The 27773-nt window shown below is 45.9% G+C and overlaps 1 protein-coding gene across 4 annotated transcripts in view; it reads right to left on the bottom strand.

Annotated features, from left to right (window-relative positions):
• EFR3B (EFR3 homolog B) overlaps positions 1-11737 on the bottom strand; it is an 89517-nt gene extending 77780 nt beyond the window's left edge. For 3 of the 4 annotated variants that reach the window (XM_047746177.1, XM_047746178.1, XM_047746179.1), the window contains exon 1: positions 11534-11734. In XM_047746177.1, coding sequence (XP_047602133.1) covers positions 11534-11618 — 85 coding nt within the window. In that variant the 5' untranslated portion in view covers positions 11619-11734. Of the gene's footprint in view, positions 1-11533 lie in introns of all 4 variants that reach the window. The other variant, XM_047746181.1, reaches the window with a different exon arrangement.
• Between the last annotated feature and the right edge of the window lie 16036 nt (positions 11738-27773).

The raw sequence follows: 27773 nt of genomic DNA, 5'->3' as shown, positions 1-27773 counted from the left end.
TAACAAAGGGATCGTTACCCTCATCTGATCAGTGAGGAAATGGATGCATAGCCAGGTTCCGTAAAGGACCTGAGATCACGGTGTTTACATCGCCCTATGGATCTTTTGATAAATCCTATTGTCAGTGCACCCTCAGCCCCTGCTTCCCCCACAATGGGACAGACAGATGCTCCAACCCGTTCGCAGACCCAAGAACCGGGGAACCCGTCAAGACCATCCAGTCCAGCTCTCCCAATTTGCAGACAGTGAAACCAAATCTGAAGGAGTTTAAGAATTTTGCTCAAATTCACGGAGCTAGAATCAGCCCTGATGGCCAACTCTCCCTCCAAGCACAGAAATGAATGTCCTTGATCAAGCAGAAGGAAAGCCTTGTACGTCGTCCAGCACCGCCCACTCCTCAGAACACTCAGCCTTGTTCTTCTCTGACAGTGTTGTCTGGGGAGAAGAGGACATTCCTAGCGGTGCTGTGGAATAGCTTTGGGGCAAAACTTCTCAAGACAGACGTGTGTCCTGTATTTACCAGCTGCTGGCCCAGGCAGCTCGTAAGATCAAGCACTTTCAGGAGTTTGATGGAAATAATATGGGAAGCCCCTGGTGTTTGTTCCCTCTTCTATTCTGTCTGTATATGAACCTCAGCCAAGATTCGCACACCTGCTCTTCCACTCAGAGCCTCCGAAATCCAGCTCTGAGAATGAGGGTGCAGAAAGCTTTGTAGTGCTTTATCCAGGAACATTCTGGTCAGGTGCTTCCAAGCAACAAGAAAACAGGCATTTCATTGCCTTTGCCTCAAAAGGCCTTTTATCTTTCTTGTTTTACAAAAGAATAATGCACAAAAGATATGAATGGAAAGCAAAGGAAAGATTTACCCATAATTATACTACTAAGTGACCTTCCTTTTTGAAGAAAAAGATTGTGACATTTATTCTGAACTTCACAAACCAAGGAGGAAGTGTGTGAAAATGTCTCTCTAATTGCCCTTCACGTTTCTGCGGGCAGGCCAAGGGGCTGTTTCTCATGACTAACGCCATCGAAGTCTAGAGGAAAAGTCAAATGGCTATATTTTGGCATATTCTTTACACCATATAGCCTTATGACCAATGCGGGAAGACAAGGTAAAATGGCGAAATACTATTGCTATTGCTACAGGATTCTTTTTTTTTTTTTTTAAAGATTTTATTTATTTATTTATTTAACAGAGAGAGAGAGATCACAAGTAGGCAGAGAGGCAGGCAGAGAGAGAGGGGGAAGCAGGCTCCCTGCTGAGCAGAGAGCCCCATGCGGGGCTCGATGCGAGGACCCTGAGATCACGACCTGAGCCAAAGGCAGAGGCCTTAACCCACTGAGCCACCCAGGTGCCCCTCACTATGGGATTCTTTCTGAGACACCAGCCCCCTGCCTTGCCCACTATCATTGGTGTCCTGGAAACATGGGCTGCTCGTTTTATGTGGATGGATGGATGGATGGATGAATGACACATAACTATTCTATAGTTCAATGCAAATATTTGAGCTCTTACTACATACCAAAGATCTCTGCTGCAAGCTAGGAAAAATAATTAAGATACGGGCTGTATCTTCAAAAGTGTGACAGATCTAGTGTAGAAAGAAAGAAATGACACTCGGTGTGACAAATAAATGACAAAAATAACAGCAGAGCATAAGATACAGCGGGGACACGAAGATGTGGCAGGAGGCTGCTGAGCTCTTGATTTCTTTCAGCATCGTCTTGGATGCTTCTGTTCTAGAAGCATCCCTCCTGTACAAGTAGTGAGAAGACATCCTATTACAAGTATTCCTTTCTAAGGGATCTCTGCCAAGGTGTTTATAAATGTTCTTGTAATTTGGGGATTCTTCTTCATACAATGTACAAATGTTATTTAAAGTATTATCCACCTAAAAAGAAAGTTGGGACACAGAGCAAAGTCTTTCTCAATAAGCATGAGATAAAGCATGGCACTCTGCCAAGCTACGAAGCGAAGACTCTTGCTTCCCAGGTGCTTGAATTTATCTGGGTCTTTCTGTAGGATGACGACAAAATCAGTATTCGAACCCAGAAGTCCTAATTCTCCGATTTATATTCAGACCACAGGATGTGCACTAGGGCGCTGAGCTTAAAAGTCCTAGATGTAAAGCGACAAAGAAACTGTGCCAAATCTACTCAAATAGTCGGCTTGGAAATCTTCCCTCACAGTGAAATTTGCTGTTTGGCATAAGGCATAAGGCACACTAATTGCCACGAGGTAAAAAGGCAGTGTTTGATCTCACACAAAGCTCTGTGAGCACCTGCTTAGGAGACAGGGAAGAGAAATGACTTCGACCAGCCACATGACCTTGAGCAAATCGTTGGACTTCCAAATCTCAGTGCCCTCAGCTCAGCCACAGAAAGAATGGCATCCACCACCCGAGGACCTTTCTGAGTTGCGATAATAAGTAGAATGACACAGAGTAAACATTGGTAAATGTCAGTAATGCACAAAAACTTATAGTATAAGGCTTGGCTAAAGGGGCCACGTCCATCCTCTTTGTGGTCTCTGAGATTTTTCTTGTCTTTCTGGTGCAGGGATGAAAGGGACATGGTCACAGACCGCCAACCCTTGGCCGATCCTCTACGAACGAGACAGGAAACCCTCGACATTATCAGCGTTACAGCCATCCCATCTCAGGGGCCCAATCAGACAGGGAGATTTCACAGAAGTGGGTATCTAGCTCACAATATGGAAGCAGCTCTCTGGTTTTACATTGTTTTTACCAGACCCTTCTGAAGCATCTAACAAACACAGTCTAAACATAACATTTCCACCCTTGTACACGGGGCCCCAGAGGCATCCATTAGAATTGCTTGGCTGGGGATAATATCACCTTTGATAGGCATAATGTTCTGCAATGGAAACACACTCACCTAGACGTTAGCCCTTTTGACTCCCTCAGTATACCCTCCCTACATCAGGCTGCCCGATTATCCCCATTTTACAGGGGACGAAATGGGCTCAGAGGGAGGGGAACTATCTGTCCAGGGTCCTACAGCTGGGAAGTGGCCATCTGGGACTGGCACCATGGTCCCTCTCTCCCACACATTGCTCAGTCCTGACCCACCCCTCAGAGTCAGTGACTGCCACATCCGGACTGGCCAGACCAGAAGACACAGGGAAAGAGTTTTAATTCACAGGCAAACTTTCAGAGAAACAGGAGGTCCTCCTGCTAAAGAAGGTCTCCCGTCTCTGTTCTCCTCCAGGCCAAGCACTTACCGTGGAGCACGTCTTTAAGAACACTGCCATCGGGGCGCCTGGATGGCTCAGTGGGTTAAGAACACTGCCATCTACGCATGTGTGTGACTCAGTGGTAGTCGTGACAGCCTCCCTCTGCTCCCCTACGTGTCCCTCTCTGAAGATGCACACCCGTGCCTCCTTGGTTCTCATGCCATCATGGGCTCCTGTATCCTATCTTTCGGCCTCACCAACTTGCTCTCCTGGCTCCTTTCCTGCTTACTTATCCACACCTAGGGCTTTCCCAGGGGCCTTTCTCTCCCAAAAAACAAAACAATGATGAAGGAGGTAAGAAGGGTGCCCAGAGGCACAGGCTCTGACTCAGGAGTGAGGCCTCTCAGTTGCCGTGCTGACTGGCTTGGGCCCAAGGGGAAGGCTCATTCCCTCCCAGGGGTCCATCCCTGCCTTCTGCACTCTCCTGCATGGCCCAAATCAACATGTGTGAGTCTGTGAGGTACAGCGAACTCTGCAAAGGAAACGCCTAGATTCTCTTTCAGCCCTATCATGTAACTGTGTAGCCGTGGGCAGGTTACTAAACCTCTCAATGCCTCCATGTTCTCATTTCTAAAATGAAAATAATAATCCCTAACATAATTTGGGGAAGATTAAGTCAGTTAATACATAAAAAGTGCTTAGACGACTAGCTTGGCACACGGAAATGCCCACTGAAAGGAAACTACAATAACAGTAATTGTACTGCGATTCGAAACACATTTAAGGCTGAAATACGAAGAGGGTTCAGGAATTACAAAGATAAATAAAAAAGACGACACTTAACTTGGGATTCACTCCTTCAATCAAGTTCTCCAGTGCCTTACTCTGTACCAGGCAGTGTCCTATGCCCTAAAGAGGCAGTGGGGGGAGAGAGAGAAATGAGTTCCCTGTTTACATGGAGCGGACAGTCTAGTGGAGAAGAGACAAGAGAAATACTGGAGGGGAAGTAAACTAAGGCACATGAGCCAGAGTGACCAGCCAGCCTCCCTAACTGTAAAGGCAGGAATGTCTTCTCCAGGGAGCAACATCTCTGAAGGTTCACGTTCATCCTTGGGAGGAGAAATCACATTTTTTAAAAAAGATTTTATTTATTTATTTGAAAGAGAGCGATCACAAGTAGGCAGAGAGGCAGGCAGAGAGAGAAGAGGGAGCAGGCTCCCCACTGAGCAGAGAGCCCGATGCAGGACTCAATCCTAGGACCCTGGGATCATGACCTGAGCCGAAGGCAGAGGCTTTAACCCACTGAGCCACCCAGGCGCCCCGAGAAATCACATTTGTGAACTGGGACAAGCCGAGAACAGAGCCAGGGACAATTTCAAGGTAAGGAATCAGAACCCACAAACTTGCATTTGGACAGGACTCTGGTACCCTCCAGACTGGTTTAGAGCAGATTAAGAGAACTACATTTACAAAAGAAAAATCTAATTTAGACCAATATTTATGAAATATCTCCTCTTTTTGGAGGAACTCAGAGGATTTTCTCTCAGACCTTAGCATCTCAAAAAGCTGTTTGGTTGGGGCCTAGGTAACTGAATTAAAAAAAAAAAAAAATCTGTAGATGCTGTGAGTCTTGCAAATGACTCTTTCCCTCTTTTTTGGCCTACAGGAAGCTCAAAACTGAATTTCCTGTAGAAAATTCAAAACTGAATTTGCAACAGGGCCTGCTGGTATGCACTTTCTTCCCCCCTGAAATAACTTTGTTCCCGGCTTTATTTTTTTCTGAATAATTCTTAGATTTTCCTTGCTTTGATCTCTTTATTTATTGTAGTGCAGGTGTGTGTACATGTGTATATGTGTGTGTGTAAAGTATAGGCTCCAAATCATCTTTAGAACAAGTTAGATTATAATAACTTTACAGCACTAAGTAATTTAGCACTCACTTTAAACTATGCTTATTTCTTTCAAAAAAAATTTTTTTGAGAGAAAAACTGGTTTTTTTTAAAAGATTTTATTTATTTATTTGACAGGCAGAGATCACAAGTAGGCAGAGCGGCAGGCAAAGAGAGAGGAAGGGAAAGCAGGCTCCCTGATAAGCAGAAAGCCTGATGCAGGCTCGATCCCAGGACCCCGGGATCATGACCCGAGCCGAAGGCAGAGACTTTAACCCACTGAGCCACCCAGGAGCCCAAAAAACTGTTTTCTATATGTGCTTATATAACCCATATTTATGTAGCAAGAGAATTTTTTTTATGTTTCAATTCCCCTCCCCGCCACCCCCCCACCCCGTCCTACTGCCTTTTTTTTTTTTTTTTTAAAGACACAAACATTTCCCACTGAAAATGCACAATTGTAAGTGTTCCAAGGCTTTCTCACTCCTTCGGCTACTGCCTGTGGCTACAAGAACGGTCTCTGCTTTTCTTCATTTTCACTTCATTCCCCACCCCAACCCCTTTCTGCACAGTGCCCCCAGCTTCATTTCCCAAAACAATCAACTTTGCCAATCAGCCTTTTGGCAGTTTAAAATCTTCAATGGCTCCTAATGCTCCTGGAGATAAGTGAAAAGCATTTATCTTGACAAAATCTCCATCAAGTCATTCCTCACCTAACCTCTGCCCAAACCCAGGGATCCCCCGCCCCTAATTCTCTCTGGACGGGTCTTCTCTTTCCCCACTTCCTTGTGCGTTCTCACATTGGTGCCGCCACCTGGCACACCCGTACCTCTCTCCCCATCCAGCCTTCAGACCCCCTCGAAAGTCCTTCCAAATGGCTCCACCTGGCAGTGGTCTCTCCCACCTGGAGATGCTTCGGGCTGAACAGCTAATGAGTCACCCCCGGGTCCTGCAACACTGTTGCAACACTGTGCAACCGAATCCACCTTTGTATCATTTGCAGTCTTGCACGTTTTACAACCTGGTTACCTACTGAAATAATTCAAATAATTCCATCTTCTTGATGGAAGGGACTTCTCGATGTTTTTGTATCCCCCTTGGATGCCTCTCAGAGTATCACATGTAGCTGACACTCCAGAAATAGTTGACAATGTCTATCCGTTTCCCTTCAAACACAACGCGTGGAGCGATTGACAGGCAAGGAGTTAAGATCTTCAATAAATAAGGCACTCACTTGTTTGCGAATTCACTAAAATGCAAATGGTTTAAAAACGTGCGAAATGTTTGACCACTAGAAATAAAGAATACAAGTTAAAATGATACAACTTTTCTATCAAATTAGCACAGGTTAGGGGGAAATCTCAGTATTTAATGGTGTTGAGGGTACTGGGGGTTAGGTACTCTCACAACTGCTAGTGGAATTGTAACTGATACAAACTGAAAATAATTTGACAATATGTAACAAATATTCTAAATGTTCATATACCTTGATCGTCGCATTTAGAGAGCTGCTAGGGAAATATTCTAAAATTCAGAGAAAGCTTTGGTATCCTTCCCAGGGTTATAATACTGTATGTACAACCTAAATGTAGGAGAAGGAAATTATACTTCCACTTGGTGGACTGTTACGTAGCCATTAGAAATGGCAGCCATTAACCTGGGTGGGGGGAGGGGGGAAGGAATGCTTATATTCCAATGTTAAAGTAGAAAAAAATACAATATAAAATTATGTAAAATGAGTAATTCCAACCACACAAACAAATGCATGAAGGAAAGATATCAAAACAGTAAAAGCAGTTATACTTGTTTATAGTTTACTATGTTTTCCAGATTTTCTAGAAGATTTGGATGACTACCAGGAAAAAAAAACGCTTTTCAAATTAGATTTTCTTTCTTTCTTTTTTTTTTTTTTTTTGTTGTTGTTGTTGGTGGTGGTGATGGTGGTGGTGTCTGATGTAAGGAACAGGCTCACAGGCACTGGTATCAAGCTTATGGGACATACATTTTTGTTTCCCCCTGGCTTTTTTATTAAGACACAGGAGAGAGTTGAAGAAAGGGAAGGAGAGAGTGGGGGCAGCATTCTCATCCTGATTAATCTCTGCAGTGAGGTGGGCGGGGGTTGTCATCTTTGCAGAGCCAGGAAACAGGTTCAGAAAGGCTCAGGTCCAAGGTTACCAGAAGGGCAGAGTCGGGGTTCAGACCCAGGCTATGGGGTCCCCCCACCGGTGCTCCCTCACCCTCACACCAAGGGTAACCCAGCCAGGATGGGGCAAGAAATCGCAAGGAAAAGGGCAAAAAGATGAGTACAAAATCCTAGTGGTCATTCATATGATGGTATTTTTTAAAACATTGGTTTTAGTGTATAGGATTGTGGACGGTCTTTTCCCTCCTCTTTTTTCTAGACTTTCTGTAAGGTAATATTAAGGTCTACTTTCATACATGTGCAAAAAGAAAACTGCGTTTGGATTCACTGAACTGTGAGCCGCAGGGAGATCCCGCCCGCTCCTGAGAGGACTAAAGGAGTTGGGTAGGGGGAGGTAAGAGGAGGCAGGGCACAGGGCTCCTGTCCCAAGCCAGACACTGCACCATAGGGCTACAGGAGCCTCGAGATTTGAGGGAGGAGGCTGCAGCCCATGTGCATGCGTGTGCGTGTGTGTGTACACGCTGTGGGAGTTGCCCATGATGGGAGCATCAGGAGCTGTAGAGCTTTCTGCAACAGTGAGCCTTACACCTCCGAGGGAGTCAGCCCCACCCTGCGGCTTCTCCACGCCATCCACATGGGTTGCACACGAGTGTGCTGTGTCAGGCATCTTTCCAGAAAGTTGTCCACCATGGCTCCCTTCCCTACAGTCTGCATTCTCAACCACAGAGCATGAAGAAAGGCAAATGCTGAGGACAAGGCAGGACCCGGAGGTGAGCAGCTTTTGTTCTAGAGGGATGGGGCTCTAGGGACTGTATGGGGTTCTGGGGAAATCCTGTCCAATCGCTCTCCACGGCCCACTCCCTTCATCCTGGAGGGTATCATCTCTCAGAGAGCTCTGTCTCACCTCAATGGGTAAGTGGGACACTCCTTGGCAGGACCCCTGTGGCTCCATCCCAGGAGAGAGGACTAGGGAAACTTAGTTATACAATTCTAACACAAAGAAACATTAAGGGGAACCCTATTTTTTCCAGAAAATTTGCTTTCGGTCTTCCTACCCCAGGACCAAGTGCTTTTATTTTTCTAGCTCCTTTATCAACCTCTGTTCCTAGGTATAAATAAGACTGTGGGAAAGTCCCCCTTTGGAGAGCCATTTCCAGAAAATGACTGGGGTTTAGGAATGAGTGTATGGTAAGGAGGCAGTGGGGGGTGAGTCTTGAGCGGCTGGTGAAGGAAGATAGGCTAGGCTGGAGCAGGAGGTGATGCAAACAGCCATTCCAGGAGCTGGCAGAGAGGAAGAGAGAAGGGAAAATGCCCGACAGGATCTGAAGGGCCCAGGCTCTCCAGCAACCTGTCTTGTGAGCGCAGAACCTCTTAACGTCCTGTTACACCCACCACCCAGCTTCGAGGCTCACCACAGACTCGGCAGGTATAGACAGGCACCCCACCAGTTCGTACCGAGATGTAATCCCGAGAGATGACCCCACTTGTCTGCAGTCACATAGCCATGAGCTGGCTCTTAGATGGAGATGGGCTGACCCCAGTTCTAAGATTTTTTTCTGTCCCAAATAGCACTGTGTCCTCTAGCCAAGACAAGGGGCCCTCATTCTCCCATAGACAGAAGGAAGGGGAGAGAGGAGACTGAGGAAGGCAGAAAGACTGAGTTGTCAGGGGCTGAGGTAAGGTGAGGAGGAGGAAAGAGGGGAGCTGAGGGAGGTCTGTCCCACATCTCCAAGGAGCTGTGAGGTGCCAACAGGAGTCAGGTTTTACAAATTCAGAGTGGGATCAAGTCACCAAGGTGGGTGGTCAAGGGACACTTTTACCTAAATTTTAGGTGACTTTTCGCCATACATGGGGCCTCACTGCCCATCAGCCAATAACATCCCTCATGGCATTTCCTAATGAGCATTTACCCGAGGCTTTGAGGGGAGAAGGGCACTGAGCTAGGAAGCCTGTTTTCATTTCCCCCTGTTCCACCTAACCGTGTCACCTTGAGCAAATCACTTGGAAAATAGGGAAAAACAAGAACCAAATATAAAAAGTCTGTCTCTGTGCCTTCCCAACCTCTCTATCCACTTCTTTTTTTCATCACTCTCTTGACTGCTGGAGAGAGAATGACTACAAGTATCTCACAGACCCTTTCTTTTCACAAAACGCAAGAAAACACTGAAATCCAGGCCACTGAGGCCTCCCTTTGGAGAGCAGCCTCCCTTTCACACCTCCTAAGACAAGGCTTTGCACTAAGCAAGACTCAGTAATAATCTCCCAACCAGCATTGGCGTGACTTCCCTTTGCTGCAGGCAACTGCCCAGAGGATTCTTTCTTTATAATCTTTCTATGAATGATTTAGGAGTAAGTGCCATCTCTGTTTGCATCTGGAGGAATAAAACCATAACAGAGAAATGAAAAAGCTGTGGTGTATCCAAAAATAACACCCAGATATGTTGGCTTCCCAGTTCACTTCTCTGTACCCATCAGTTCTTCCTGGATCTGCTTCCCACAGCAGAGGCAGACTGGGACCCCCAATGTCCAGATACCCGAGATCAGTTATGAAACGGTCTCAGAGTAAAGGCAGAGAGGTGGCCCAGCAGGACTACGGTTCCTAATCCCGCACCCCCCCCCCACCCGTTCTCATGGGCCCAGTCCTTACTCCTTCCCCATTGCAGGTGCCCTGCAGTCACGTGCTCTTGTCAAGTGATCTGCAGTGCCAGCCCGCACACTCTGCAGAAAAGAACAGGGGGGGGAAACAGAAAGAAAGAAAATAGGCTTTCTCCTGGGAACCTCACAGCCTCCCAGCTTATAAAAGCTTGTTACCTCCCAGCTTATTCACCTTGTTACCTTCCTGCAGAGTCCCCACTGGCCGGCAGAACACGCTCTCAGACCAGCCACCCCCCCCCCTTTGGTGCATCCAAGAGAAATCATACTCGCTGAGGGGGATCTGCTGATGTCTCCACCTGGCTCAAAAATGCAGATGTGTGACCACAGGACAGGATAGGACACTGATGGTAGGGCTGAATCTCTCTCTCTCTCTCTCTCTCTAAATAGTGAGGCCCACTGACTGCGGAGCTTTTGTACCATGCTCAGCTTCCTCTGCCTCCACCAAACTTTGTGACTCATGGTATCTGTGTGCAGAGTGAGGCAGCTGAGAGGGCCTCAGCAGTGGCGGGTGAAATTGGGAACTTGCTCTTCTCCCAACGCTCACCGCCCAGGTGCCACCTTAGCCCCTAACTGGCAGCAGGGGTGGGAGGTGAGCACAGCTCCAGTGTTTTGGCTGATCCTAAAGAGCTGTCAGAACCCCGGACCTGGGTCCTGATGGACTTAGTCCATCGGGATCATCTCTCTCTTACACACACACACACACACACACACACACACACACCCCTCAGTTCATAGCATCTGAGCCTCTCTATAAGGCCGTTGATTCCTAGACTGGTCTGGGTCTCCAGTGTTCCATTCATTAGAGATACAATGTGAGACCCTAATTGCTCTCTTTTCTTCACCCACAATGCCTCCAAACCAGAGAAATGCGTGGCAAATTTTTAAAGCGGAACTGTGCATCAGGAGGGTCTGGCTAACTGTTGCACATCAGTTGAGGGGATGGTTGGGGAAGGGAGGAAGAGATGTCGGGGGTGGGGGGTGGTGACAGCCAGAAGGTGGCCCACTCCCCAGAGCTGCGCTGTACCCTCAGCAGCGTCTCCTCCCTTCATCACTGAGGAAGGCTAATCTGGAAGTTAGGGAACCTGGGACCCGCGGGCGGCAGGGGTGGACAGAGGCCACGTCCCTCCAGGGGCGGCGACAAGAAGCTCCCAGGACTGGCTCGCGCCCCAGCCCTCTGCACCGGCGCCGCCCCCCTCATCCTCCGAGCCCGGCGCAAGGCAGGCAGCGAGCTCTCCCCGCAATCCCAGACCGGCTTCCCGCATAAAACTCCCCAGCGCAACCCGCTTTTGTTAATTCTGCAAATGCTGTCACACGGCCACCTCCACCAACGCTCCCTGCCTGCTCGGCTCCAGGGGAGACCCGCTCTCCCCACAACGCAGCCGCTCGAGTCACTCCAGCCCCCCCGCCCCCTGACGGACCACCGCCCACCCGCCCCACGCCCGCGCATTACCGGCCCGAAGGACTTCCGAGGACCCCAGGGTCCCCGGCCTCAAGCATCTTTGTCCTCTCAGCGCAGCCGCGAGCGCACAGAGCGACAGAAAGAGCCCAGCCGGGTACCGAGTCCGCGCCCCCTGGCCTCGCCGGGCCCCTCAGGGGGACAATGGTCCGCGCCCCGCAAGTTTGCGAGCCCGGAGGCAGAGCCCTCCTTACCGTACATCTCCGCGGGGCGAGCGCCTCCTGGGAGGCCGCGTCGCCGTGTCGCCTGCAGCCAGCCCCGGCGGCGCCTGCCTTTCATTCACAGCCTGGGCGGCGGATGGCGGCTGCCGGCGGAGGCCGGGGCGGGGCGGGAGCGGGAGCGAGGGCGGGACGCGGAAGGGCCGGAGCCGGGAGCCCCGCGCCCATTCAGCCGCCCAGACTGAGCGCGGCCGGCCTGCGCTCGGGTTGCCGGGCAGGGCCGCGCCGGGAGGGGAGGAGGCTATGCTAATGAGACGTCCCTCCCCCTAGCTCGGCCACTGCCAGGCCGCCCCGACCCCCCGCCCCGCCCCGCCGCGCCCCGCCCCAGGCAAATTCCCGCCTTCCGCCTGCCGCGGCCCCAGCAGTCTCCCCAGAAACCCCAACCCCAAGATGCGCCCTTCCCAGCCTGTCGCTCCCAGGTCCTGGGCCGCGCGTTTTCCAGCTGCAGCGTTCTTCGGGGGAGTCGCCCATCCAAATTCCCTGCCCCTGTCGGAATGCTCAGGCCGACAGCGGACGTCACCGCTAACCCTTGGGCCCAGAGGGTCAGCAGGGGCTCCCGAAGCTGCAGGTGTACCCCTCCCCACGCCCACCCCCGATTTGTCCAGGATGCGTAGGCTGAGCCAGGGGAGGCAAGGAAGAGGGACTAACTCTCCTCCCTTCCTTGGTTCCCTCAGCGAAGCCCCGTTCCCTAATTAAGAACTCCGCTGTGGCCCTCCCAGTCAGCTTCTGGCTACCAAAGAGCGTCCATCCTGCTCCAGGTACTCGGGAAACGGACCCCACCCCACCCACCCCCTAAGTGCTGCAGGGAATTATGCCGCTTGCATAATTCACACTTTTTGCGCCCAGGATCCTCTCTACTTGTGCTCCAGGCCGACTTCATCCTCTGTGACCGTGTGAGAAACAGACAGTTGGCAGAAGGCTCCCGCCCCACACCCTGATGACATCTTCTGGCCTAGCTGGTGGCTTCCCTAAGGCTTCTCCATCCAGCTTCCTCAGCGTCTCACGCATTCACCTGGCCTTCCTTCCAGCATCTATTCCTTAGTTTCTCCTCTTACCCCATGGTTGAGGTTTTTGTCCCTAATATATTCTACAAGTAGGAGTGAAGGAGGTAACAACCTTAAAGATGGTGTGATGTCTCCCATTGTACAGAAGAGGAAACGGAAGCGGTTAATTTGTGTTCTTCCTAGATACTGAGCTGTGTGTCTGCAGGCCAGTCATCTACCCTCTCTGAACCTCAGCTTCCTGCAGAACTATTGGTAAGTTTATATAAAACCTACGTGAAAGTACACAGTGGGCACTCACACAGTTATTTACTTTCTTTCCTTCCTCACCCAAGGCAGGGAACAGAACTGGAGGGTTGCTGGACTCTTGGAACAGTGCTCTCTCCGTTATACCCCAAACTCATGTTTCCTATTTCTCTCTGGCCTCACCATCTCCTTCTACTCCCTTGCTGTTTCCAGGTTTTGCTCCTGCTCCTTTACCTCTTTACCTCTCTTAGCAGCACATGTGAGCACTGGAGGCCCCCCTGGAAACCCTGGGAGGGTTCCTGAATTTCACATTTAGTCTAGACCCTCCAATGACTTACAAAGAAGCTCTGTCTCTATTCTCCAGTTTTGGGAAGTCAGGTAGCTTTGAGATCTGCTGAGAGTCACACCTGAACCAGGGTAGAAGGGAGAATTTGGAGTCAAGCTTGGTCTGAACACCGGGAGATACTCCCAGCCCACAGTTCTGCTCAACGCAAAATATACTCATTAAACACTGGTGCCCTCAGCACGGTGGCTAATGCACTATCTTCATGGAGTGAAATGTCTGGCAGGTGCTACTCCTGTATGAGGAAGTTGGGTGGGGGCACAGTCTTTTGGCTCACAGTTTTGTTTTTTTCTTTTTTAAGATTGTATCTATGTATTAGAGAGAAAGAGAGAGACCATGGTGGAGCACAGGTGCATGAGCAGGGGGAGGAGGACAGAGAAGGAGAGGGAGAGGGACAAGCAGACTCCCCACTGAGCACGGGGCCTGATGCGAGGCTCCATCTCACGACCCTGAGATCATGACCTGAGCCGAAATCAAGAGTCAGGTGCTTAACTGACTGCACCATCCAGGTGCCCCTGGTTCACAATTTAAATGTAAGGGCAGAAACCAAGAATCCCAATAGCCAGGACAGTGTGCCCATGAAAAGACATCAAGCAGCTGTCAGCTATTTAGGTGAACTGTGGTAAGGAGGAAAAGTGAGAATTCAGATTTCAATCCTAACTAGGTTCTTTCTGTATCTGCAGAAACCCAAAACATGGTGATGAGTATGGCAGGAAGGAAAGTAGAGAAGAAATAGCATTTACGGTGTGTGCATTGTGCTTTGGGTCACTTTACATAGTTTATCTCAGCCAACACTCCCAGCAACCTTGCAAGGTCAACAGTGCTACTCCCATTCTGCAGCCGGGAAACTGAGGCCCAGAGAGGTGAGATGACTCTAGTAAATATCAAGCAGGGATTCAAGCCCAGGACACTCTGCCCTCCAGGAACCATTTTTTTCCCACCACACTGTAACGCCTTGCAGTCCGCACTGATGCACACAGGACAACTGCATTTTGAATTGAGTAGTTCTCCACAGTCCAAAGGCCATGCCCCCTTCCTTCTGGCCAGAGCCCAGAGCCCAGAGGTGTCCTGGCACCTGGTCGGCCATGCTGGAGGAACTAAGCCTAAGGAAAAGTTATTCTCCATTAGCCAGAGAGCACCCTGGGGAACACAGTCACTCTGAGCAGTGTGCTTGGCTGCGATAGCTCAACGATCCCCTCAATGGGCACCACAATTTCCAGAGTTTCCGTAGGGACCAAAGGCCAGATTTCCCTGCACTTCAGAGAAAGGAGGGCTTAGAAGTGGGAGGCAGTCCATAGCCATGGCATAAAAAGCAGGACTCTCACTTGCATCCTGGGCTCTAGCATCACACCAGGCCTGTCCTTCAGTCCAGGAGCCTGGCCTGTGATGTTCCAGCCCTACACAGCCACACCAGCTCCTCTGTGTCTGTCCAGGAGCCTCTGATCGCCCCACCAGCCACACAGCTACAGCAGCTCTTGCTCTGGGCACCAGCCTTCAGCGGTCAACAGCTTTAAAGGGCCTTCCAGAGAGAGGTAAAAGGGAAGAAGACAACAGCTCCGGGTGGTAGCGCTCCCAAGAAAAGAAATGATCAGGCCTGGAGAAGGGTCCAGGGAGAACCAGAGGGAGAGTGTGCCCCTAAGGTTGTCACGTAGCTGATTAGCTGTGAAGCCTGAAATAGAACTCAGGATTCCAGACTCCAGGCCTGGTGACTTGAACCCTTGGCCACTCTCCCTTGAAGCAGGTACCTTGACCTACTTCTCAGGAGCCCCAGGGAAAGAACAGCCTATAAAAACAATACCCAAGTTTAGGAGCAGGTGGGTATCCTAGGATCGAAGAATGCATCTCCACAACACAGAAAACAGCCCAGAGCCGGGTCAGTAGGATGTGCTCTTGGCCAGGTTCCTGGAAGCTGCCTCGGGCTGCAGGAGGGGCACAGGGGGACAGGGCTGCCTGCTGCTATGAGATCACGGCCTGTGCAACAGAAGGCTGCTGCAGACAGATTTCACCTCTAAACCAGGTTTTGCCAGAGAGTGAGTGAAGTGAGGTATCGATTATTGACATTTCAAGGTTTAAATGTATTAAGCAAATTCTCCTGGTTCCTGTCCTCTTCACTGTTTTCGGTTCCTCCCATGTTTACCCTCCAGAACAGAGCCAGCCTCCCTTCATTAGGTGCTGCTGTCTGTGGTCTCTGGAGAAGAGGCTCCCTTCTCATGTGAAGTTCAAATCCATGTTCACTTGCTTCTAGTAAAAAGCTCAGGAATTACCACACCCTTTGCCCCCACTCTTCTGTCCTTTTGCTCTGTCCTTGTTCCCAGCTGTCAGGAGCCACCTGTTCGCCACTCATCACCTCCCATCTCCAGCCTGTGAGATGCTTGCTTCCACTGGGACACACTGAAAGACTTGAAGGCCCATGGCGCCATGTTTGTCCATGGAAAGACCCGGTTTTGAAGAAAGAAGGACATGGGAGGTGAAAGGCTGGTCAGCCAGATCATCTCAGAAGGTCAAATCTGGCTTTCCAGACCTTGGCTAAGGAAACCAGCATGATACCGCACCCAGAAGGAACAGGTTTGCCCAGAGCCTGGCCAACCTGGTCAAAGCGGGGTTTAAGTGAACTTGGAGAAGGGAGAAAAACCTGACCACTAGGGAAGAATATAGGAAGGACATGTGTGATGCTGAACTCAAAGCCTAGGAAAATGGCACCAGTGGAGGCAGAGTCCTGGGACTTCAGTGAGGCCAGATGCCAACTCTCCAAGGACGTTCCCCTGGCCTGCCTGAGCCATACCCAGGCTTCCCAGCCTTGTCTATTCACAGCCTCACGGTGGCTTTGGAGGACACCTCTCCTTTTCTCCCATAAGATGCCCAGTCTTTGGTGGCCCTGCAGTTGGGAATCCCTGGCCATGCCCATTTCCCCCTCCCTGGTCTCCGGTTGGCCACAGGACCCCTCTTTGATACTCAGCCCCATTCTCAGCTTCTAAATCTCTAAAGTCCTAAATCTCTGAATCTCTAAAAGTGCTCACTTTTCCAGCTCAAGGATGACAGCTTAGTTCAGTCCCATGACAGGATGCTCAGCCACTCCCAGGGGAAAATAATGAAGAAGCTCGCACATCTTTATACCAACATGCATATAACCATGGAAGTCAATTTGATTTTGAACCCATTAGTATCTTACATCTGTTAGCTTAGGACTCAGTTGTGCTCTAATTTATGGGACATACATTTACTGAGAGCATACTACAGGCAAGAGACTTTGTTAGAGAGTCTAAGAGAGAGAGAACTAAGAACACTCCTGCCATCCAGAAAAGTCAGGTCTAGTAGAAAAGGTAAGTCAAGACATAAAAAAAATGGCATATCAGAAGAAGGATCAAAATAGTGTCAGGACTCTGAAAACTAAAATGTTGCTTAAAGGAATCAAAGAAGACACAAATGAATGAAAGACATTGTATTTATGGCTTAAAAAATTTAATATGAATGTTAAAATGTCCACAGTGTCCAAAACAATCTTTAGATTCAATGCAAGCCCTATCAAAATTCCAACATTTTTTTCAGAAATGGAAAACAAATCCTAAAATTCATATGGAACCACAAGGACTCTGAATAGTCAAAGCAATCCTGAGAAAGCAGAATAAATTGGAGGCATCACACTTCCTGAGTTTAAGCCATATTACAAAGCAATAGTAATCAAAACAGTGTGGTACTGGCACAAAGATAGGCATATAAACCAATGGAATAAAATGAAGAGCCCAGAAATAATCCCTCACATCTATAGTCAAATGACTTTCAACAAGGGTGCCAAGACCATTCAGTGGGAAAGGTCAGCTTCTTCAACAAATGGTCCTGGGAAAATTGGGTATCTGCATGCAAAAGAGAGAAGTTAGACACTTATTTTATACCAAACACAAAGATTGACTTTAAATGGATTAAAGACTCATAATAAGACCTGAAACTTTGAAACTCCTAGGAGAAAGCATACTTAAAGAGCTTTTTGACATTGATCTTAGCAATAACTCTTTCAATATGACAACAAAAGCATAAGTAAGCAAAGCAAAAATAAACAAATGGGACTAAATCAAACTAAAAAGCTTTTATACAACAAAGGAAACAATAAACAAAATGAAAGGGCAGCTTATGAAATGGGAGAAAATAATTACAAACCATGTTCCTGGTATGGGATTGATATCTAAAATACATAAGGAACTCATATGACTCAACATCAAAAGAAGGAAGAACCTGAGACGAAAATGAGCAAAGGATTTGAATAGATGTTTCTCCAAAGAAGACATTCAAATGGTCAGCAGGTATATGAAGGGATGCTCATATCACTAATCATCAGAGAAATACAAATCAAAATCACAATGAGATACCAATTCATATCTGTTATTTAAAAGATAAGAGATAACAAGTGTTGGTGAGTGTGTGGAGAAAAGGGAACGCTTGTGCACTGTTGGTGAGAATGTAATCTAGTAGAGCAAATATGGAAAACAGCATGAACAATTAAAAATAGAACTACCATATAACCCAGCAATCCCACTCCTGGATATGTATCCAAGGGAAATGAAATAGATATTTATTTTTTTTAAGATTTTATTTATTTATTTGACTGAGAGAGGGCACAAGTAGGCAGAGTTGTAGACAGAGGGAGAGGGAGAAGCCGGCTTCCTGCCGAGCAGAGAGCCCTACACAGGGCTCAACCCCAGGACCCTGGGATCATGACCTGAGCAGAAGGCAGATGCTAAACCAACTGAGCCACCCAAGCACCCCCTGAAGTCAATATCTTGAAGACATGTCTGCACTCCCATGCTCATTTGGAGCATTATTCACAATAGCCAAGATACGGAAACAACCTAAGTGGCCATCAGCATATTGTTTGGTAGGAGAGATCACCGGTACTTCCACATGGCCCTATTTACATAATAGACCTTAGTCCACAGGTGAGGAACCCATTTCTGTGATTATGCCAAGCTCTGAGAATGTGTAGTCCAACTCTGTATTCAAGAGCTGAGGGAATAACTATGGGGTGGACTCAAGGGTTCTAGGGCCCACTGTGAAGTAGATTCTGACCAAAATTCCACTTATGACCTGACTCTAGTAGACCTTCACTCCAACCAGTGGGCAAGAGAGATATAAAATGTTCTGAAGAATTAGTGTTAGGCCAAAGTCATTGCCCAGTAATCCCTAAGTGATCCTTTTTTATGGCCACAATCCCCTTTGGGAAAGGGTAGAACTATACACCATCTATACTTGTGGTGACATGGCAGTGTTGTTCCTCAAATGCACCCAGGCTTTCCATTTATTCATGAAGTCTTGGGTCTAGCAATTTGATGTGAGGCTGCCACTCTATTGTAAAGACTTGAGCCAAACATTTTTCCAGCAGACCAGGTGTTTGGTTTTCAAATTTTCAAATTATTTATATAAAAAATTTTAAATCAAATGGGATCCTAGTGGTTGATTATTTATTTTAGTATAAAAAAAATCCTGGAAGGCCTGAAGCTTCTGATTATCATACTCCCCTTGCTGCCCAAGATGCAAATCATGTCCCTGTACCACTAGCAATTAACTGTCATCTTTGGCCTTTGCTGAGCCAGGATCTGTCCCTGGTGTTTGAAATAAAGGAAGGGGAGTTGCGGGGGGGAGGGTCCATTTCAGCTGTAGCCTAACACAGCCATTCTTGGCCTACTTAGGATAGCCATTAAAGCGCTCTCAAAGATTTCCTTCATGAGCATTTTCTGGGCCACCTTGGGGACATAGAAAGAGGATATGAAAAATGCCCTCTGATATTTCTACCCTTCAGTGCCTTTGAAGTCCTTCCTCAACCTTACACTACATCGTATCTCGGCTTCACTTAACATTGTTCTCTAGTGTGACTAGGTTTTAGGCAGCCCACCAAGAAAATAAGGAGAAACACTTCCAACTACTCAAATTAGTATGTTAAATTCAAATTTCTAGAAAATAAAAAAAAACCAAATTTCTAGAAAATACATCCACGTCTATAAATTCTGCCTGAATCTAAAATGTTGGTTGTCTTCCTTTAAAAACAAACGAAAAACAAAACAAACAAAAAAAAACTATTCCCATGTGTGTTTCCCACCATATTCGTATAAATTAAGAAAAGTTGGTGTGTGTGTGTGTGTGTGTGTGTGTGTGTGTGTGTGTGCAACTTGCCCACAGTGAGCACTGATCATTAACTCCTGGGTTCTACTTTATAATTGGCCCCCCTGGGCATGCTGGTACCTAATTCTAGTTATATGTTTGGAGATAACGAGGAGTGAAGGTGGTAGAGTAGGGAAGGATAATTGGCTTCTCTTTGCAAGGTAACTCCCTTAGATGCTTCTTCATGTAAAATAATAATAGCCTCATTAGATAGAAAGACAGATCCTGTTAGGACTGGTGGAGGCTCAGTGAGGTTTGGGGGGGAATAGGATTTCCTAAGCTCTTCATATTCTTGCATATTTTCCCATTTTAGTGCTTGAGGTATACCAGTTTGCTGATCAATGCCCCAACTTTGATGTAAGAGATCTAGGGAGGCTGTCAATTCCGCTGACTTTGTAATTTGGCAACTCTTGGAGTGTAGCTTTGAGTTATCTCTGTCCTGTGGCTGTAAGAAATGAGTTTTTTTCATGCAGTCTCAGAAAATTTGTATTACAGTCTGAGAATTTAAGAACTTGAGTTGGTGACTTATTTTCTTTTAGGCAAATTCAACACAACAGAAGAAGTCATAGCATTCTGTAGTCCTTTAATTCCTTTTGACATTGCTGTAGTTTGGCAGGATCAAATAGTTGGTTCTAACAAACAATGATCAGGGGCATTATTTACCTTTTAATTTTTTCCAGCCACTGGATGTCATGTATACTAATGATATTTACTTCTCTTAGTCTTAAGTAACTAGGTAGCAGATTCTGTCTTCTACCAACTTCCCCAAGGTTCTGTTGCTGGCAACAATCTCCCAGCACCAGTTTCTTTGTACTAGTCAAGGTTCTTGGTCTACATAGCATAAACTAACTCTGGCTAGCTTAAGCAGAAAAGAAATTCATTAGAATAGTAGAGAGTCAATAGGAAGCCCAAGATCAAAACCCAGCCAGAAACCAAGAGAGATTGGGAATCCAAATGCCTTCAGGATCACACCACTAAAATAAGGCCACCATGGCTGACCCCACCACCACTGGCTACTTGCTGCTGCCACTTTTAGTGTCTCTGACAAAGGATACCCATTCCTTTTCATCTGTTCTTTCAAATCCATACTGCAGTAACAAAGACCTCCCACCTTCTGTATCTTCACAATATTCAAAATCTTGTACAGTAGCATCTGTTTCACTGGTTGTAGACCGCATGCTTAGTTGGTATGTGGAGAACAAGGAGAGCTGTTCTGCTTGGTTTCTGTAGTGAAAGGCGGAACCTTGTTTCCTACAGATGTTGGATTCCCTCACATGAGAAGAGTGTTTGGACACTAGGTGGTCCCATTCCACTCCCCCCAGAAAAAGTCTACTATGGTCTTTAAACTGAAAAGATTTAGAACAAACAGCAAAAAGACAAAGCGTAAGGTAGGCAAAAGTTGTTTATTAGAATTAATTATTTTAACAAATAAAAATCTCCATGCCTAGATAAATTTTTTTCTAAGATGTTAGGAAGTCTTGGAAAAGGGATTACAAAGTAACTATCAATAAACTTTAAAAATTCATGAGAAACTAGAAAGGAATTGAAATTGAATTGACCATGTATGAAGGAAAATTGTGGATTCTGCTAATTACCAGATTCATGTTAAATGCTGACAATTAATAGAATCACTTGGTTAAACAGGGTTGCTTGTTGTGAATACCTAGAAAATGATTAAGTGAACGCTTGGAGCCAGTATGAATTTATGAAGGACCAGTCATAGTAACCATCTTTATTTCCTTTTTGAATCAACTGATCAATCATTCAATCTGTTAATCCATTAATTGGTTTTTGACCATCAGTAGACAAAATGAAAATGTTATAAGTACTGTGTCTTTAAAAAGTTAAAAATACCATTATTTGCTTTTACTATAAAAAGAAACCATGGTAATTATGGAAAAGTAGATAGAATTTTCTAGTGAAATGAACTCCCAACGATTACCCGTACTTCCTCCCCACTAAAATTACATTAAAGGACTAAGAATGATAAGAATCCACAAGGAAATGGAGACGAGGAGAAGAGATAACAGGACCATAGAGGACAGCACATTTTTGGAAGATAGAAGTAAGGAAAGTAGATGTATGGAACTGACTTGGCAGAGCAAAGAGAGTGGAAAACAAGTGCCCACAAAGGAAATGCCAATGAAAACAAGGCGATGTGGATAGCAGAACTCCAGGAATTCTCAGGATCACAGGCACTAAGAGCCAGATGTAGGCAGTGGAGCTGAAAACGGGAGAACTGGATATGACTCCTGTCCATTCACATTTCTGATCTTGTTTTAGTGGGTTGCTTTTAAATATAAACTAAAAGCCAAAGATCCTCAGATCCTTAAGCAAAGCATCTAACATGAAAGATAGAGAACAAAACACAAAATAGTAAAAAGGACTTGCAGGACATAGAGACAGTGCAGGTAGTAGAAGAAAACTTTACATTTAATATCCTCAGAGAAGGAAGAGAAAATATTGCACCAATGAAAGATGACTTCCATTTTACACTCTACGTTTGTAGAGACTTTCCATTTATTATATGGGCCAAGAGGCAGCCAAATGGATAGACCTCCCATTAACATGGACACTCTGGATTTTTGTTTTGTTTTGTTTATATATTGTAACTTTAGAAATGGAGTAACAAAGTATTAAAGGGCTCTAGAGTTAAGAGTTTTAAATTAATGTTTAAATTTATTTGTTATTGAAGTAAAGTTGACGCACAATGTTGCATTAGTTTCAGGTGTAAAAAGTAGTGATTCCACAACTCTATACATTATGCTAGACTTGCTACAATTGTAGCATCCATCTGTTACCATACATAGAATGCTGGATTTAAGGGACAGAAATTAACACTAGATAACTGAAACAAAAATGCAATTCATTAGAAAGTTATGTGTAGCTCATCGATTCAAGGGCATAGGTGAAAAATCAGAATCAGAATGGGCAGGAACCAGGGCAGCTCTGGGCTCCCAGAAGCAGAAATGTTGTATCAACCAGCTGGAGGAGGGCATGACTGTTGTGGTGCATCAGTTCCAACTTTTTTTTTTAAAGTGCTAGGAGAGAGAACCCACTTGTCCTAGGTTGGGTCAGGGGTATATCCTCTGGCTAGGGAAGCAAAAGGAAAATTATTAGTTTTACTAAAAGTACATCAGTGGGGAAAGGGAAATCTCCTCCTGGATGTCCAAATGACGTTATCAGAAGATGGTATGAAAGCGAGGGAGCAAAACTAGCAAATTTCTATAGTATCTATGGCTCAAAATAAGTTTGGAAACCATGAGTCTGCAGAATTTTAATTTTTTTTGCAATGACAATAATCCATTGGAAGTATGTATTCCATCAATTACCTCTTATGGGACATTAAAATAGTTTTCTATTTTTTGCTTTTATAAGTATACCTTGACAAACATCGTTAGACCCTAGTTTTTACAAGCATCTTTATTGAGAAGTGGTAATCTAGAATCCTTATGGACCAGATGGAGATTTCTAGGCTGGATGATGTCGTGCGAAGAATGCTGCTGGTCCATTAGATGTTAACTTGCAGAGACTTTACTAATGCTACATGGATTTTGCCCTTGGCCTCTTTCTGTTCAACAACTTTGTGGACGATTTAGATATGCCATTAAAAAAGTGGACTTAAAAAATTTGCAGACGCCATAGATCTAAGAATGGTAACCAATATGGCACAATGTCATCAAACTTCAGAATGATCCTTATGAACTGAAATACCAGGTCTAAGCCAACAAAAGTAAACCTAATAGGAACAAATGTAAAAGTTCTGCATTTTTTTTAAAATTCTTCAGGGACAGGAAGGGTAAGTGCTATTTGGACAGAAATTCATACAGAAAGGCATGAAGGTTTTACTAAATGCAAGGTCAATATGGCTCAACAGTATGATAACCAAAACCAGTGTGATCTTAGAATGTATTAAAATAAGTAAAATATCTAGGGGCACCTGGGTGGCTCAGTGGGTTAAGCCTCTGCCTTTGGCTTAGGTCATGATCTCAGGGTCCTAGGATTGAGCTCTGCATCAGGCTCTCTGCACAGTGGGGAGGCTGCTTCCCCCACTCTCTCTGCCTGCCTCTCTGCCTACTTGTGATCTCTCTCTGTCAAATAAATAAATAAAAATCTTTAAAAATAAGTAAAATATCTAGAACTTAAATGCTAGCCTCCTGTACCTTTTGCTCTGGTCAGACTAGAATGCTGGTTACACTTTATTTTTTTAAAAGATTTCATTTATTTGAGAGAGAGGAAGAGAGAGAGTGAGTTAGAGAGCACAGGTAGGGGGAGTGGCAGAGGGACAAGCAGACTCACTACTGAGCAGGGAGCCCAACATGGAGTTCAATCCCTGGGTGCTGGGGTGATGATCTGAGCCAAAGGCAGACACTTAACCGACCCAGCCACCCAGGTGCCCCATTGACTGGTTACACTTTGAAAAAGAGATAGTAACAAACTGGAGAGCATGCAGGGAAAGGCATCTAGTAGCTATAATGATAATTTACTTAGCACTTATGGTGTGCCAAGCACCATGTCAAAAACATTTTTAAAAACCTTATGAGGCAGGTATAATTTTACAGATGGGGAAACTGAGTCAGGGGATGCTCAATAACTTGCTCAATGTCACAAGGTTAGTAAGTGAGAAATCACAGACTGGAACCCAGGAGTCCAACCTGGGAGACTGCTGTCACCCATCATGCACACTGCTATTTTGTGAAGCAAAACAGGTGGCCCCACCACATAAGTGTGATTTGAGGGACTCTGAGTGAGCTGACTGTCTGCAGGGAAATATCTCACTGGCTAGCTGGACCACACAAATAGGCCAGTAATGCACTTGGTCTTTAAATCTAGAGATCTTAATATTTTGCAGATTGAAAGTTCAGCTAAGAAAAGATTTTGATAAAAGGAAGAATTGTTCAAGGGTGCTAGACAGTGGAATTCATTCATTCAACAGCTTGAATTGAGTGCTGCATTGAGAGCTACAATGTACTTGGCAATGGGGTAGGCCTGATAATATAATGATGAAAAAGACTAATGCGTCTTTGCTCTGGCAGCTTCATGTTCAATCGAGGGTTGAAAATAACAGCTGATCCTTGAACAGCACAGGTTTGAAGTACTCGGATCCACTTATATGCGGGTATTGCTCAATAAATACAGTGTGCTACTGTAAATATCTTTTCTTTTAAAAAAAAGATTTTATTTATTTGACAGAGAGAGAGAGATCACAAGTAGGCAGAGAAGCAGGCAGAGAGAGGGGGGGGAAGTAGGTTCCCTGCTGAGCAGAGAGCCCGATGCGGGGCTCCATCCCAGGACACTGAGATCATGACCTGAGCCTAAGGCAGAGGCTTAACCAACAGAGCCCCCCAGGTGCCCCAGATGCTTACATTTTAAAAAGAAAGTCCATTATAAATATTAAGCAAGTAATGGTACTTATGACCTCGTATTCAGAGAGCTATTTATGGGTAGAATGAAGAATTGCTGGATGTACCGCATTGCCTATGGGGTCAGCCCTGCCAGTGACAGCCCTGTCCTGCCCCACTCTTCCCCCGCAACCCCCCGCTTCCCGCCCAACTCTTTCTTTACACAGTGTTTGCCCTGAGTCTTACCCTTCTTTGTTTTATCCTTGAAATTTCTCACTCTGCCTGTGTGTGAACAGCTCTCTCTCACCATGTCCTCAATATAGGCATTCCCAGACTTAGGATGATTCAGCTTAGGAGTTTTTGACTTTACAATGGGGTGAAAGCAATGTGCATTCAGTAGAAACCATCCCTCAAATTTTGAATTTGGATCTCTTCCCTGGGCTGGCGCTGTGCGGGACGGCCCTCTCTCATGATGCCAGGCAGGGAGCACAGCACCCAGCCAGCCCGCCACCGTGAGGGTGAACCGTCCACACACGGACCACGCTTCTGCACCCGCACAACCATTTTGTTCATTTTCAGCGCAGTCTTCAGTAAATTACATGAGATGGTCCACACTTGAGTATAAAGTAGGCTCTGGGTTAGATGATTTGGCCCAGCTATAGGCTAGTGGAACTGTTCTGAGCACATGGAAGGGGGGGTGCGGTTGTGCAGGTGAAGTGAATGAAATGCATTTTCGACTCATGGTATTTTCACCTGATGAGGGGGTTTCTCGATATGGAATCCCACTGTAAGTTGAGGAAGATCATACCAGCTTTTGCAGTCCCCTAATTCAGGCACTTGATAATGCCTTTCAGAGCTCTTAACCGAGCATTTTCAAACAAATGTGTGTATCCTTTTATCTTTAAGTTTTAGAGTACACCTTCTTCGAAACACAGTGGTAGACCATCTCTACACTCCTTCTCTTCCCCTCCGCCACTCCCATTCCCAAACCACCATGCTCCCCAGCCTCTCCAGCTTCGCGTGGATTTTCATCCCAGGTCATATTATTTATGCCTCAGCAGAATCAAAGTGGAGAGCTTGAGGACCCACTGGGGTCCAAGTGCCCGCAGCCGAGCAGAATGACTGCGTTGGAGAATGTGGCTTGGTGGCCATGAAGTAGCTCCCTCCTCATGGCTGCTGGGGGCCAAGCATGCATCCACACATCACAAGGACGGTGCAGTCGGTGCTGGACACAGGTGTAATGCACAACAGAGACTCCAGAGACACACAACACACACATGGACTGAGTTCTGCCAGAAACAGCCATAAAGATAATCTTCTGTGTGGAGCTGGGAGCTGTTTCACACCTCTAGCCCCAAGCCGGGGAAGTGTGCAATGCCTGGTTCAGGCCCAGGATAATGGAAGGGGACAGCTGTGTCATCGCAGTGACCTGGAGCAAGCATGACTGAGTCAAAGAGACACAAAGAGACACACCATCCTTGCCTATTTCTCCCTGTGACCCACCCCCACCCCCCCGCCCCGGCAGCTCTGGGAATAGTCAGTTCTGGTTCCTCACCACATGGATTAAGGGACAGCCAGAGATTTAATTCTGGGATATCACAGTGATCATTTGGGAACAAATAGGGAAGTGGAAAAAAACAGAGTGCAGATAACAATGTCCCTTGCGGGGGGGGGGGGGGGCGCCTGGGTGGCTCAGTGGGTTAAAGCCTCTGCCTTCGGCTCAGGTTGTGATCCCAGGGTCCTGGGATCGAGCCCCACATTGGGCTCTCTGCTCTGCAGGGAGCCTGCTTTCTCCTCTCTCTCTCTGCCTGCCTCTCTGCCTACTTGTGATCTCTGTCTGTCAAATAAATAAATAAAATCTTAAAAAAAAAAAATGTCCCTGGGGACTAGCTGCCCAGCTCTCAGTCATGGTCCCCGGGGAGGAGGCTGTGTTCCCAGGGTATGCCAGGCCTCACTTCAACCTCGAGCCAAAGCTATTTTCTCTTCTTGTTCTGGGACCAGAGGATTCAGGTGTTAGGAATTGCAGGGGTGATAAGGAGGTCTCCAAGGGCAATAGAAATCACTGGAAAAGGATCTGTGAGCAAATCCTGTTATAGTTTCTTCTTAATGTCTATTAATACATCATATTAAATAATGTAACTGAACGAAGTTTAAAAAAGAAAGACCACAGAATGTGAAAACGATTTGTGACAAATATAACTCATGGGAGCTTACATTCTTAAAAAATTTAGATCTAATAAAAATTTTTATGGCTACTCTTTATCTTCTCTGTGGCAATTGGCCAGTGTGTAAAAGGATAAGAATAGACAATTTTATACACAGGCAAATAGAAACTGTGGGCTAAACCACTGACAGAAATGAAAGAAATACAAATCAAACAGCTTAGAGGTTCTATTATATACTTACAAGTCTAGCAAAAATGAAATAATAAAGCCAGCATCATTGAGACTCAGGTAAAGAATCCAAAAGGTAAACAAAGTATTTGCACAATGACACATTCACAGGATTACTTATGATGCCAAAAGTAGTTTAAAAACAACCCCCAAAAATGTCAGAGTAAGATATTTGAGCAAACTGTGGCATACTCAATAAAATGGAATATTATATAGCCATTAAAAATAATAAGCATGATGGTCATAGAAGTGTACATATTTGGAAAATTGCAAGAATACAGGGTATCTGTAGGCAATAATTTCAGGTGAGTGTATATTCTAATGAGGGTTAAAAATGTTTCAGAGAGATGTACTTGGTTTATGGAATTTCCTTTTCTATAAAGTGCATAATCAAAATATATGCATTTATAGACAGATGGCATATAAAAAAGGGGATGGAGAGTAATTTCTTCTTTCTCCTTGTTTCCCAGAGAAACCATGAAGATGAATTAAGTGATTTGAACTTCTTGGCTCAAAATATTACATGCTTAGATGAGTGAATGGTTTAGGGTCTTCTTGGAAAAAATAAACAATATCCATCTGTCAACTGTTAGGATGTTTTAAAATTAATTTAATGACATTAAAAAGTGCTCACGATTAATACTGGGTTGTTTGTTTTTTTTTTTTTTTGAAGTTCTAGAATATATCCCCTTCACATGTCTCTCCCACTCCTCTCTCTATTTCACACACACACACACACACACA

This window comes from Lutra lutra, chromosome 9 (genome assembly GCF_902655055.1).
Source record: "Lutra lutra chromosome 9, mLutLut1.2, whole genome shotgun sequence".
NCBI classification, from domain to species: Eukaryota; Metazoa; Chordata; class Mammalia; order Carnivora; family Mustelidae; genus Lutra; species Lutra lutra.
The sequence above is the reverse complement of the archived record's forward strand: the minus strand, read 5'-3'. Positions and strand labels throughout refer to the sequence as shown.